The sequence below is a fragment of the Lampetra planeri genome, chromosome 21, assembly GCF_965212315.1.
Source record: "Lampetra planeri chromosome 21, kcLamPlan1.2.h2, whole genome shotgun sequence".
NCBI classification, from domain to species: domain Eukaryota; kingdom Metazoa; phylum Chordata; class Hyperoartia; order Petromyzontiformes; family Petromyzontidae; genus Lampetra; species Lampetra planeri.
Window position 1 is genome coordinate 13,211,589 of NC_136127.1, and position 14,462 is coordinate 13,226,050.

General features: G+C 62.1%; 2 protein-coding genes across 2 annotated transcripts in view; both read left to right on the forward strand.

Moving 5' to 3' along the window:
• Positions 1-136: 136 nt before the first annotated feature.
• On the forward strand, positions 137-11,905 carry HSPD1 (heat shock protein family D (Hsp60) member 1). Its single transcript, XM_078604126.1, has 12 exons — positions 137-284; positions 2,522-2,702; positions 3,849-4,101; positions 5,189-5,271; positions 5,913-6,008; positions 6,596-6,689; positions 7,182-7,350; positions 7,678-7,777; positions 8,293-8,538; positions 9,520-9,694; positions 9,972-10,150; positions 10,519-11,905. Exons 2-12 carry the CDS (start codon positions 2,526-2,528, stop codon positions 10,678-10,680), a joined length of 1,734 nt encoding a protein of 577 aa, XP_078460252.1. The 5' UTR covers positions 137-284; positions 2,522-2,525; the 3' UTR covers positions 10,681-11,905.
• Positions 11,906-12,014: 109 nt separating this feature from the next.
• LOC144724738 (cornifelin homolog) overlaps positions 12,015-14,462 on the forward strand; it is a 5,880-nt gene continuing 3,432 nt past the window's right edge. The window contains exon 1 of the mRNA XM_078604105.1: positions 12,015-13,446. Within this exon, the coding sequence (XP_078460231.1) occupies positions 13,237-13,446 (210 nt within the window). The 5' untranslated portion in view covers positions 12,015-13,236. The remainder of the gene's footprint in view (positions 13,447-14,462) is intronic.

Below are 14,462 nucleotides of genomic sequence, written 5' to 3' on the forward strand. Positions count from 1 at the left end.
CTCGCGGGTGGGGGCGGGGAGGGGGCGGGGAGGGGGTGGGGAGGGGGTGGCCCCGAACCCTGCATAGCGGCAGCGGCCGCGCGCGCGGCAACGGGAGGCGCGGCTCGATGCAGGGTTCGGGGCCCCGCGCCCGGTGCCCGGATGCACCGCACGTGGTCGCTGGGCTCCACGCGGCCCCGTCCATTCGCCCTGCAGCTCCGAGGCGGTGTCACTCCACGCCGTGACCAGCAACAGCAGCAGCACCAGCAGCAGCAGCAGCAACCACCTCGTGCCACGTAACTCAGGTGAGAGCCCTCCTTGCAGGCCGCGCGTCAATAACGACGACGATCAGCATCATAGTTACACACACGGCCAGTCCACTGCTTGATGAAGGCATCTGGAATACTTCACCCATTCATTAATTTGTCGTGGGCACCGCTCCTAAAGTCGCGTGGGTATAAAGACGCGGTGCGGGACACGCGGGTACACGTGCACTGCACGTGCGGTTCAGCAGCAGCATCGATCTGTATCCACTGCTGGACGGGTTAGCGACGCGGCCGGCGCTGCATCTCCGCGCCGGTAACGCCGCTAGCCCTTGGCAATCGGTGACGGCTGCAGTCGTCAACTCGTGCAGCGCGTCCAAGGGGGCCGAGTCCACGTGTCGGGAGTGAGATGGACGGGGAGCGGCCCGCAGTGGATAGATAATGGCCGACGACGTGAAGTTGGCAACATCTTGATGCGGCAGAGGGAAGGAAGCGATGGCGAGACGCGGAGACGTCGCCGCCGGGCGCGGTGACCCCGCGCTGGTCTCGCTGAGGGCGGCCGAGTGGCCGCCCTCTCCTCTCCTCGGCCTCCCCTGGCGCAGCCGCATTCACCATCTTGTGATGTCACACATTGCTCGTGGGTTACATAAGCGCCGCTCTCGTCTCCTGTTCGCGGACCCCTCCCGGGTCGTTGTCTGACCCACGCGTGAGATATTAGCGAGTTGATTAATTGGCGATGAGTGGTGGAGGGTTGGTTTCGCAATGGGATCATCCCCAGTTCGCTCATTGACCCTGGCGCCACGTGGTGCAGAGGTCATCCCAGCTGTTCCTCCTCCACCCACCACCACGTGTTGTTGTCAGATCCAAGGGGACGCGACACGCCGGAGCCGCGTGGCGCTGCTCTGGCGGGTAACTCATTCACCGCTCTCCCCCTTCACGCAGGACTATGATGACTCGTCAGATATGTCAGCCATGAGCCACTGGTGGGAATTCCACATTCCCACGACAGTGCCCAGTCTGTCAGTAGGACAAGCACAGTCGGCACAAATTTGTATTGCGACTCAGCAGCATGAATGATTATGATGGTGGTGATAATGGGTTGATTATCGACTGGGATTTGAACTCGTGACCTTGGGATTGCAAGTCAAGGACTCTGGGGTATGAGGTTAGATCACCAATATTAAACGCACACCTTGTCGTGTTAGAATAACAAACTATTGTAGAGAGATTGCTACAATGGTGCCTGTTTGATGTGCTTCGATATTAATGCATCGGTGCAAGACATCTCCCGAGAAGAGAATGTTGGAGCAGAGCCCCCCCCCCCCCCCCATGTGCGTCGTGGGCACCGCGCGTGTCGAGAGGTTTGCGTCACACGGCTGATTACGACTCCAGAACTTTCTCTAAACAACAGCAGCAGAAGATCCTCATCTCGGCTCGCCTGATCCAGTCACCCCGCCCCCACCACCAACCCTCTGGGTCCCCCCAGTCCCCCCCACCCCACAGGTCCCCTCGCCCCCCAGGTCCCCCCACCCCCCAGAGTGTTGGCCGTCGCAGCGGTCCCCGCAGAGACCCAACCAGCATTTCTACCATATCCATCGGGACCCCTACCCCCACTGGGGGGTCTCACTCGGCCTAGTACCCCAGTCCACGAGGGGTCCCCTACCCCTCTGGGAGTCTGCCCCTACCAGGGGCTGCCCATCCTCCCCCGGGGACCTTTAGCCCTTGAGCCAGAGGCGAATGTGGGCACCACGTGTGGAGGCAAACAGGAGTCGCCAGTCTGTGTATGTGGCTAGGAGGGTGATGTCGTTCTCATCAAACAAGTTTCGTGAATAATTCACTTTCATTGGTGATTTGAATCCGTCGGTACAACTCCCACACTCGAGTGTTGCCATCTCAGTGGGACCATCAAGTAAAACATTTGTTCTGGGCCTGTGGGCAAAGGGCCCCCACCCACATTCCTCCCCTACCAGGGCCCACCCCCACCCCGATAGGCGCCCTGCCACCCAAAGACCCCGGCCACAAACAAGGGGGGGATGCACACGCGCCGAGCGGCTCAACGGCAGCCATCGAGGCTCTCGTGCCTCTAACAGCGGCGAGTCCACTCGGCTCCATGTCCACATCGGCCCATCTCTTCTCCAGCCCGTGTCACGCCCCTTTACAAAAGCTGCTTGGGCATGTGACTTTGCGCAGAAACGCATGTGACCCGAGTTATTGATGCGTGTTGTTGACCGGTTTTCCTGTTGCCCCTTTGTTGTTGTTCACCACCGCGGCGGCTGCAGAAGGATGCTCCGTGTACCGGCTCTCGCGCGCTCCCTGCGCCCCGTGACGCGCGCCCTGGCGCCCCCCCGGGGAGCCCGCGCCTACGCCAAGGACGTCCGCTTCGGCAGCGAGGCCCGCGCCCTCATGCTGCAGGGCGTGGACCTCCTCGCCGACGCCGTCGCCGTCACCATGGGGCCCAAGGTGGCCCTCGCCCGCTCATTGGCTCGCCAGCTCACCCGCACGTCCAACTGCCCGCTGGCCCGCCTCTCCGCTTGCCCACCCGCTCTCACTGCTAGCTCTCCACAGGCCACGCTCCTCTCCCCGCCTGCTCACTGGAGCTCGCACCTCTTAAATCACTTTCTTAATGCCCTCTCATCCGCTCGCCCACTCTGCCTCCTACCAGGTCACTCGCTCAATGGCTGGCACACTCGCTCACTCGGCCTCACACCCCCTCTCTCATTTTCTCAATAGGTCCGTCTCCTACCGGCTCGCACACTCGCTCACTGGCTGACTCGCTCACTGGCTGGCTCGCTCACTCACTCGGCTTCACACTTACTCATTTGCTCACCCGGCCTCCTACCCGCTCGCTCGCCTCAGCCCAATTCTGCGTTGCTCAGCCCATTCGCTCTCTCGTTAATTGTCTGCTTTCTGGAAAACAAACCCTGACTTATCAATAATTTAGTTATTTTTTTTGTGGGTTTGTGGATTTTGCATGACCCTTGACCCCCGGCTCGGTATCTCCTCTGCATGTTTAATATTTGTTCCGGGCTCTCGTGGCCACGGGTAGAATCCCTGCACAGATCCAAACACGTGGTTCGATTCCCTTGGTGCGACGCGGCCACCGCATCACTCGAGCAAGGATGCGTGCGGAATTATGGGGCTCGCACACGGTGGTGATGGCGGTGGTGGTTGTTTGCCTTTATTGATGTGGGACTTGGGATCCAGAGGATGCCAGTTAGAGTCCATATCCCAGCGAGCTTATTAAATCCGCTTCTGTCCACCCAGCGGCATGAATGGGGACACAGGTTGCGTGTGGTTTGGTACAGTGTGGGCACGCCCACCTCTGCGACACATCGGGTTCGGGTGAAAAAGTAGACCAAGTACTGTCCACTAGAGCACTGTGCTGGAGGAGCCTTCCACCAGCAGTAGCGTAAGCGAGCCATTGGGCCTACCGCGGTGCGGTTTGTATTTTTGTACGTGCCGATTGGTGCGTTTACGATTCCACTGGCATCCAATTCCGGTTCCCGTCTTTGGGAATCGGTGATTCTTGTTGAAACCGACCCGAGCCATCGCGGGTTCCCACGCCGAGCACCTGCTAACAGCGGCGGCATCGGCGCGCGCGAACAGGGCCGCACGGTCATCATCGAGCAGAGTTGGGGCAGCCCCAAGGTGACCAAGGACGGCGTGACGGTGGCCAAAGCCATCGAGCTCAAGGACCGGTTCAAGAACATCGGCGCCAAGCTGGTGCAGGACGTCGCCAACAACACCAACGAGGAGGCCGGAGACGGCACCACCACCGCCACGGTGCTGGCGCGCGCCATCGCCAAGGAGGGCTTCGAGAAGATCAGCAAGGGCGCCAACCCCGTGGAGATCCGCAGAGGTGGGTGCCGCCCCTTCCCCCTACCAGCGCAGCACCGTCTGCCGCCACGGTGCTGTGCCCTGCGCGACGGCGCAACCGCTCGGCGCCTGCCGATGGCTGGATCTTCCGTAGCGTAATTGCACTTGAGCTGACCTCGTGCTCAAGAGAGCGGTGCCGCTCCCAATGGAAGGAGCACGCGCCGCGGAATGTAAATTACAAAACCTCCGCACGTTCGTCGATAATGTGAGTTTAATTCATTCATCATTCAAAGCCCCCAAATTATGGCTATCGGTCCCTTTGCCAGAATGGTGTAATTCGACGCATGTCGGGTGGCGGCGGTGGTGGAGCACGGGCAGTGAGAGTTTGTGGGCGGCGTGAGCAGGACGGGCTCGCGCCGCACCGGCGTTGTACCGGATCGCTCTGGCAGCACGGCCACCAAGAAGCGTGACTACGGGGCCCACTCCACACCGGTTCTGTAAGAGGACAGGGACGGGAAACCGGTCCGAACCGGTTCCTGTAGAGCACAGGGACGGGAAACCGGTGGGAACTGGTTCCCGTCCTCACAGGAGGAGGTCACGTCGTAGTCGTAGGGCCCAGGGAGTCGTGCTCCTGGCACAGCGACTTCCCTGCGCGTCGGCTCCTGTGATGACGACGATCTGCGTCTTTTATCCGGCAAGGATTCCTCGAGGCTCAAGACTCGTTTTCAGGGGGGATCCTGCCGTGGTTTGGATGTTTGGTATCGCAGGATTGTCAGAGATGGTGTCGGCTTGGGGAGGCCTTTATTTCAGTAATGGATTGATCATGGCTGGTGATAATAATCATGAACTCTTATTATAATAATGGTAATACAGTAAAAAATTGTAACCAATATTAAGGTTCACAATAGATTTTTGGCTTGCTATGTAATGATCGGGTCAAATTTGTGCCATAAGACACTCCACCACCTGACCACAACCAAAGGAATTAAGCTGTCGAAATAAAAATTTGGTTGTGGGAATTGTTAATCCGATTTGAGCTGAAACGACAATGAACCCGGTGGGGCCCCCCGGGGGGGGGGGGGGGGGGCGTGCCTGCGTCTCACTCTTCCGCCGTCACCGTGCGTGTGCAGGAGTCATGATGGCCGTAGAGGCGGTGGTGGCTGAGCTGAAGAAACACTCCAAGCCTGTAACGACGCCCGAGGAGATAGCGCAGGTAAGTGCCGGCACTCGTGGCGACGGCGGGGACCGAGGAGGAGTGGACCGCTCGCGGCCTGAGCTGTGGTCACGGCGATGCGGCGCGCGACGGCCTCGCGCCGTGCTTAGCACACGCGTGCCACTCGCTCATGTGCCATGCCGGCCTTAATAGGTGCTTGGAAAAAACACCTGCCCCCATGGGTCTATAAAAACTGCACTTGCACACGCGTGTGATCTTGCACACGCGTGTGATTTTGCACACGCGTGTGATCTTGCACACGCGTATGATTTTGCACACGCGTGTGATCTTGCACACGTGTGTGATCTTGCACACGTGTGGCTGTGCACACTCGTCTGTGTCGTAAGAGCACCACACTGTCTTGCTCCCGACCCGAGTTCATCTCGCAGCCACAATTAACTATCAGTGCCACCTCCTATCCGAGGCAGTCTTTGGCCTTCTGAAATCGAACCGGGTACGCTGTTTAAAACCTTTGGCACGGGGATACAAAGACGGTCGGGTAGGCGGGTGGGCAGCCGAGTTCCTCGCTACACCGCCCGCTCGTGTGCCGTTCCGGCTTGAATAGGTGCTCGCTAACTCCAGCGCCTGCCCCGCCCGTCTGGCTAACCGGTGCTCGTTGTCCGCACGCGGTGTCTTGACAGGTGGCCACCATCTCGGCGAACGGGGACAAGGAAATCGGAAACCTCATCTCGGACGCGATGAAGAAAGTTGGGCGCAAGGGCGTCATCACCGTCAAGGTGACGACACGGGGGCGCTGTGGTGCGGGGGGGCGTTGGGGCGCGTGCACGGGGGGCACCGTGGGTGTGGAGACACCCTGGCGTAGGGGCGCCGTGACACGGGGGCGGGGGGGCACTGCTGACATCGTCGCGCGCACTCCGACCCCCGCGCCGTGCGGGCCACGTGGGTCACGACCGTGGATAGGCCGAGGCTCCGTGCGTACAGCGGTCCGTCGATTGACGTTCCTGCGCCCTCGATCAGTGTTGAGGCGATTCTCGAATCGGTTCGTTTTGTGCCGTTTGTTCCGACTGCTCTGTCTGGTATGCGAGTCCGGAGCGAGGCGGACGGGAATCTCGTAGGGAATGGAGAATACCAACGCGAGGAGAGTCGGGTCTTGAATTGCACGGTGCCATCGTACCGTGACGGATCGCGGGTGAATTATGGTGCCGGTCGTGACGGCGGCGGCGCTGATAGTGGAAACGGAGGTGGTTGGTACAGGTGGTGGTGACCGTGGTGGTTGCGATGAAAACGGTGGTGATGGTGGTGATGGTGGTGGTGACCGTGCTCGTGGTGTGTGCTGTGGTGCTGCTGCTGCTGCGTACTCCAGGATGGTAAAACCCTGCACGACGAGCTCGAGATTATCGAGGGACTGAAGTTTGACCGCGGCTACATCTCCCCCTACTTCATCAACTCGGCAAAGGGTGAGACGCCCACACTGACCACCACCACCACGACGACGTCCCTCGTTTACCCAGCCAAGCCGCGCCGAGTCTCGAGACTCGCTTCCGGGAGGTTCCTGCTGCTGCACCGTTTTGCTTCGTGGGGTGGGAGGGAATTTGAGCCCTCGGAGGTCGCCACCCCCCCCACCCCGGTGGATATCGCTCGACACGTCCGACTGCGCTCGCGGACGACCCACTTCCCGTCCTGCCGCCTGGCCGTGTCTGGGCCCCCGCGGGGTTTGGGAGTCTCGAATCTCTGCGAGATCCACCAACCCCGGATGCGACGCGCCGGGGCGGCAGGCGCACGGCCGCCCCCGTGGCCGGAGCGACGCGGCGCCTCCAGCTTCGTTCTCTCCTGCGGTCTCGCGGAGACGTGACCCGGAAGCCAAGCGGCTCTTCGTAGGGCTATTCGCTCACGGCTCTTGCCCCGACAGCGCGCTAAAGACTACGCGGGGGACATTTCTCTTTGTGCAGGCCAGAAGTGCGAGTTCCAGGACGCATTCCTGCTGATCAGCGAGAAGAAGATCTCGAGCGTGCAGTCCATCGTGCCAGCGCTGGAGCTGGCCAACGCGCAGCGCAAGCCGCTCGTCATCATCGCCGAGGATGTGGACGGGGAAGCGCTCAGCACCCTCGTGCTCAACCGGTACGCGCACTGCACCGGGACGAACGGGGACGCGCGACCTCGCACTCGCCCGCTCGTTCTCTCGCTCGCTCCTCCACCAGCTTTCTCGCCCGCTCAATGACTCGCCTGATCGCTCTCTCAACTCGTCACTCGGCTTCCTCCCTGCTCGCCCGCGGCTTTCCCTGACCCCATCTCGGGTGATTGTGGGACGGGCGGACGGACAAGCGGCACGGACGGCGGAGGAGTGATGGACGAAGCAGGGAGGGACGTACGGACGGATTGTCCCCAGACGGGCGCGCGTTTTCGGTCACGCTGAGCCGAGGTCGCCCCCCGCCCCCCCCCCCGCAGGCTCAAGGTCGGACTCCAGGTCTGCGCCGTCAAGGCCCCGGGCTTCGGGGACAACCGCAAGAACACTCTCAAGGACCTGGCGGTGGCGACCGGCGGCACCGTACGTAGCGACGCGGGGTTTGCCTTGTCGGTGGCGTGCGTGCCGCTTCTCCCACCGTGCAGGGGCGGTTGAACGTGCTTGCCGCACGGTGCCAGCAGGTGGCAGTGCAGCCGCGGGCGCTGGCGGCCATTGTGTGCCGGCGTCAGGGGCCAGATAAAACAATTACTCAATGGATTCACCGAGTTGGGAAACGCGCACAAAGCAACATCGCCCCCTACTGCAACATCTGGGCAGCACCCAACTGATATCGAGTGTTGAGGTTTCCTGGGTAAACACGTGGAATAATATTGACTAACTCTCATCTCACCTCCACACTCCCTCATCCCCTCTCCGTTCTCATCCCTCCACCCACAACCCCTCTCCACCCTCGTGCAACCTCCATCCCCCCCCCTCCACCCACACCCCCCTCCACCCTCGTGCACCCTCCATCCTCCCCCCCCCTCCACCCACACCCCCCTTCACCCTCGTCGTCCGTCCCCTCGTCACCCCTACCCACCCCCCGCGCCGCCCCCCAGGTGTTTGGCGACGAGGCGCTGTCCGTGAACGTGGAGGACGTGCAGCTGCACGACTTTGGGCGCGTGGGCGAGGTGACCATCACCAAGGACGACACGATGGTGCTCAAGGGCAAGGGCGAGCGTGCCGCCATCGAGAAGCGCATCGAGGAGATCGTGGAGCAGCTGGAGGCCACGACCAGCGACTACGAGAAGGAGAAGCTCAACGAGCGGCTCGCCAAGCTCTCCGACGGCGTCGCCGTGCTCAAGGTGAGCGGCGCGGGAAGGGGGCGTTTCACGGAGCCGAGGCCTCGTCACTCCGTGGAGCGGGGGGGGGGGTCGCACGCAGCCTGGCTTCACCAGAGAATCCGGTTTAGCCACAGCCGGTCCCTAGCTCTGTGCGAGTCTACGGGTCTCTATGCGAGCCTACGGGTCTCTCTGTCCAGTCTACGGCTCTTGATGCGAGCCTACGGGTCTCTCTGTCCAGTCTACGGGTCTCTATGCGAGCCTACGGGTTTCGATGCGAGCCTACGGGTCTCTGTCTGGACCTCGGCGATTGGAAGCCATGATCAGGGCCGTGGCAGCTCGGCGGTCTGGGTCCGGCTCATCCCTGAGCCTCATGATGAGGAAAGCGTTGACGAGACTCGATGATTTGATTATGGGTGCTCTCTTCCCTCCTGCCGCTGGGCTCTTTGCATGTAATTACACTCTGGCACCCGGGTCTCACGTATAAGGGTGTCGGTGGACGCGCGCGCGCGCGCACACAGAGCGAACGCACTACGTGACAAGTACACACACTCGCATGCACACAGGCGGGTACGATACCTACCCCACTCGCTGACACAAGCGTAGCAAGCTCATGACACGTACACAAACAATTTAAATCTGTAACGTACGCACTGTCTGTGTCCAGTGAATTTTGATTTAAAGCTTTCGTGACTGCAGGGATTCATCTTCTTGGTTCTTTCGGTAAAGTCACGTAGAAGGGAAATAATAAAATAATATAAGTAAAACATAATAAAATACAATTCTCACGACGTTTTGGCCACAACGCAAGCAGCCGTCCTCAGGTGAAGAACAGGTCTGTCGGAAAGACAGCGTCTGACTTTACCGAAAGAACCAAGAAGATGTCCAGTGAATATCGCACCCAAACGAGGAAGTAAACGCAAATAAATAATACGCGTGGAATGCGCCCGCCACAACTTCTTCCTCCTCCGTCCCCATCCGTGTCCTCCTCCTCCTCCTCGCCAGGTGGGCGGCACGAGCGACGTGGAGGTGAACGAGAAGAAGGACCGCGTGACGGACGCGCTGAACGCGACGCGCGCCGCCGTGGAGGAGGGCATCGTGCTGGGTGGGGGCTGCGCGCTGCTGCGCTGCCTCCCCGCGCTCGACGCCGTCACCGCCGCTAACAGCGACCAGAAGATCGGTGAGGCGCGGCGGGGCGCCGCCATGCACCGCTACGACTCGCCACCACCGCTCGCCGGCGCTCACGGCACTCCACAATCACCAAGCTCACCGCAACGCTACTCGACGCTGACCGTGCTCGCCGCATCCACTGCTCACCGCGCACCGGCTCGGCTCCTCGCCTGCTCGCCGCGCTCGCTCGGTCGCCGTACCCGCTCGCCTCCCCTCCCGCCATTTCACTTCACCCTTCGACTCTCCAACTCGTCTCTCCCCCCCGACCTCCCCCCCCGCCCCCCCAGGCATTGAGATAATCCGCAACGCGCTGCGCGTGCCGGCGATGACGATCGCGCGCAACGCGGGCGTGGAGGGCTCCCTCGTCGTGGAGAAGATCCTGCAGTCGTCCAACGACATCGGCTACGACGCCATGACGGGCGAGTTCGTCAACATGGTGGAGAAGGGCATCATCGACCCCACCAAGGTGCGTGGGGCTGGGGGGCAAGGGTCACGGTGGGGCTGGGGGGCAAGGGTCACGGTGGGGGTGGGGGGCAAGGGTCACGGTGGGGGTGGAAGGGGCGCCGCAGGTTGCCGCGGCATCGTACTTCTCGGCGCCGCGTACGTAACGCCGCGGTGCGGTGACCGGTCCCGATGCCGGGCTCCGAGTTTGTGGCCACGCTCATCGCCACGCCGACGTCGCGCACGAGTTCGGGGTGCGTCCGTCTTGCCGTCCGGAGCGTTTCGCGACGGCGGGGCGCCATCGCTATTTTCGCCGACGGCGTCGTTCTCGACGCGGTGGCTCGCTGGCGCGACCCTGACCCCCCCCCCCCAACCTCCGTCCTCGTCGCGCAGGTGGTGAGGACGGCGCTGGTGGACGCGGCCGGCGTGGCGTCACTGCTCGCCACGGCCGAAGCGGTCGTCACGGAGATCCCCAAGGAGGAGAAGGCGGCCGGGATGGGGGGCGGCGGCGGCATGGGGGGCATGGGGGGCATGGGGGGCGGAGACATGTTCTGAGCGCGGCGCGGTGACCCGACGATCGACCCGAGGCGAACGACACCGGCGGCGACGACGACGGCAGCGGCTCGAGAGACGCGTGGACACGCGGAGCGGCGGCACCGCCCTCTCCGCTCGTCCCCCTCTCGCGGCCCCGACAGCCAAACTGTGAACACAAACATTCGCCCGCTCTCCCCTTTTCTAATAAAACCCCGAATTCAAAAATGTACGCGGCTTGCTCCCAGCTCTCTCTCGCACGCACACACACACACGCGCGCACACGTGCACACATGTGCACACACGTGCACACACGCGCACACACGTGCACACACGTGCACACACGCGCACACACACGCACACACGTGCACTCTCGCACGCACACACGTGCACTCTCGCACGCGCACACGCACGTGCACACACCCTGTGTTCACCTCTTGCCGTAGTGCCCACCGCGTGCCAAGGGGAAAGCGCTCCAACCAATCTGTGCATTAGACGGCGAGCGCCCCGCGTATGCTGTGGCTTGCGAAGCCGCGGTAAATCTCACGGGGGGGGAGGGGGGTGGTTTTGTCGATTTCGTTTCCATCGGGCGGCGCGGGGCAGCTTGGGATCGTGGAAACAAAACACCGCAGGAGCATCGGCATGACCCTCTCCCCGAGTGCGCGGTGACGCCACGGCGATCGCGTTGGCGCTCGCCGAGCAGAGACTTCCGCAAGCTGCTGAAGTCGGCGCCGTGCGTGACCCCCGTGCGTGACCCCCTGACCCCCGTGCGTCTCCGGAATTCGGGCCCCTGCTTAACCAAATTGGTCGGCGTTGAGCGCGGGTTTAGACGGCCGTGGTGGTGTGTTGTTCACAGGTGAATGCGGGCGTCAAGCCTGGTAACAACATCGGCATCGCCAGTTTACACCAAACTGCTGCTCACGCCGCGTTTAGATGGCTGCTGTTTAAACCAGCTTCGAGTGTAAAGTTCCGGGGGTGGAGCGGGCAGGGTTTGTCCACCAGGCGTTGAAAGTGTCAAGCCGGGTGTCGGAAATGTTTGTGTCGTGGTCGTAGGTTGTGTTCTCATTGTGTCGCCGTGTTCGCGTATTGTTTAGTTAACGTCCTTGTGGCTTGCGATGGTGGTGGTGACGATGGTGGGCGCGGCGCCCGGGCGAACTGAAGCAGGCACTGGGCCGGTCGCGCGTTTGAACTTTTGTACGAAAAACAGAGCAAGGAAAAATAAACGTGGAGTTGTGATCGCACCTGCTGAGCCGGCGTACCACAGACTCCTCACTCGGGGGGACGTGGGATGGGGGCGCGGTGGTGGGGGTGGTGGGGGTGGTGGTGGGGGTGGTGGGGGGTGGTGGAGGAGATCCGTCGAGATTGCTGGCGGCGTCCCGAGACGATTCTTGCGGTGGTGCGAGCCCCCCCCCCTCCACGTGTTCTGGAATGGGCCGTGAAAATGGATACCCCTGAGCTACATCTTAATCCCTCTTCGAGTGACCTCTGGTCCACACGGCGGTGGAGAGGGCCGTGTTCACGCCGGGCCCAATCCTCTTCCTCTCGGCCCGTGGTTGTTGCCTTCGGCGTCGCGAGGTGAAGAATCCATTCGGAGCTCTCCCAGAGCGCCACGACCCCCCCCCCCTCCCGGCGTGTTGGACAAGGGTCTAAAAGATGGAGGTGACCTTGTTTTCTCGGCCTCGGTCAATCGGTCATCATGGACGAAGCTGTCGACGCCACCGCCTCGCCGCCGCTTCCTGCTGCTGCGTCCCGCGCCTCGGCACGGCGCTCGGCGCTTGCGGTGACACCGTGAACGCGCTGCCCGCGGTTCGGTGGCCGTGCAGGCCAAGGGTTGGCGGATCACGAAGATCTCTGTGAAACTTCCTGACCTCCTGGGCCGCGTGGTGGCCCAGACGACAGCAGCACAGCGATTGGGCTCTGAACTTTGCGGGTATAGAGTGTTACCCCCCCCCCCCTGCTGCTTTCTCGAGCCAGGGTGCGGCTCCTTGACGCCCGCGGGGAAGAGAGATGGACAAACCTGCGTGGTGAGCCACCAACCCTCGCTGCCTCCACAGTGCGGGATTACAGGCAACCACGTGCGCAGCCACCATCACCACCACCATCACCACCACCATCACCACCACCATCACCACCACCATCACCACCACCATCACCACCACCATCACCACCACCACCCGTCTACTCGCGCTGTCATTGCCTCCCTCGCGTGGAGCGAGAGAGACGCCGCGTGGTGTAGCCGAGAGCACTCCTCCACGCCCCGCACCCACCTCGCTCCATCCTCGCCTCCTCCTCCATCACCCACCCACCCACTCGTCCTGCCTCACTGCAAACCTCCTCCGCGTGTCTCTTGTCCACGACTCGTGACCACCTCCTCCTCCTCCTCCCACGCGCGCACAGCCGGGCGCGCGAAGGTGAGGCGAGGACTGTGGGTGGGACTGGGTAGACGGGGGGTGGGGCTACCCCCCCCTATAAAGCGAGGAGGGATTCCACGCCACGGCCAAATCCTCTTCCTCTCGGACGACCAAGCCCCCCCGGGAGCTCGCGGTGTCACTCCTGGGCCACCAGCCACGACCCCTCGCCATGGGCCAGTGGACCTACGATCTGTGCGGCTGCTTCGAGAACTGCAGCCTGTGCCTGCTCACGTGGCTGGCGCCGTGCGTGACGGCCGGGCACAACGCCGAGGACACGGGCCAGGGCAGCTTCGTGGCCTGCTGCCTCGTCTTCCCCTTCGCCGGCTGGTGGTTCACCGCTCAGAGCCGCAAGAAGACGCGGGAGATGCGCGGCATCGATGTGAGCAGCGACACCATCATCACCATCACCATCATCACCACCATCACCACCATCACCATCATCACCACCATCACCATCATCACCACCACCACCATCATCACCACCACCACCATCATCACCACCACCACCATCATCATCATCACCACCACCACCATCATCACCATCATCACCACCATCACCACCACCATCATCACCACCACCACCATCATCACCATCATCACCACCGCCACCATCATCACCATCATCACCACCGCCACCATCGTCACCAGCGGCATGCACCAGCATCTCACATGGCCGCTATCGTCACCACCACCAACTCTGTCTCAACGACAGCACCACCTGCAATGCAGCGGCTATAGCGCCGCCTTCATCTCTCATCAGCACTGCCACCTGCCTTGTTGGTGGTGGTGGTGCTCATCGGCAGCAGAAGCTGGACCATAACTCTCGCCATCGGCGACATCTGTGTCTCACGTCAGCCACTTCACACTCTCCACGTCACAACGTCGGTAACACCACCACCAACATCCCAACATCATCATCATCGTCGCCACCGCCGTCAACAAGCACACAGCATCGCGGCGAAGCACCATCACAATCGCCACCGCTATCATCACCCACATCGGCAGTGCCGAGTGGCCATGTATGTTCCACTCGTTTCGCACCGTAGTGGCCAGGCGGGCGACACGCACTGTGCGGTACGCGTCCTGGAATGTCCTTGAGCCTCCACGAGACGTCGCGGTGCCTCGGTGCGCCGCGACTCCGGTCCCAGCTCCTCGTCGTCCCCAGCGCGCGGAGACAAGCAGTGGGGAGGAGGAGACGGAGCAGCGTCTCCAGACAGACGCCGCCGCCAGCACCACGGGGGGAGTCAACTCCGCCGCAGCGCCTCCCCCCAAGCAGCTCAAGGCCCCCCCCATCCCCCCCCAAGGGAATCGTGAACAAACGAGGGCGTCAAACATCATCTCAGCTCGATGAACGTAGCGCGTCACCCTCAATCACATCCACCTTGTCCGCATCTC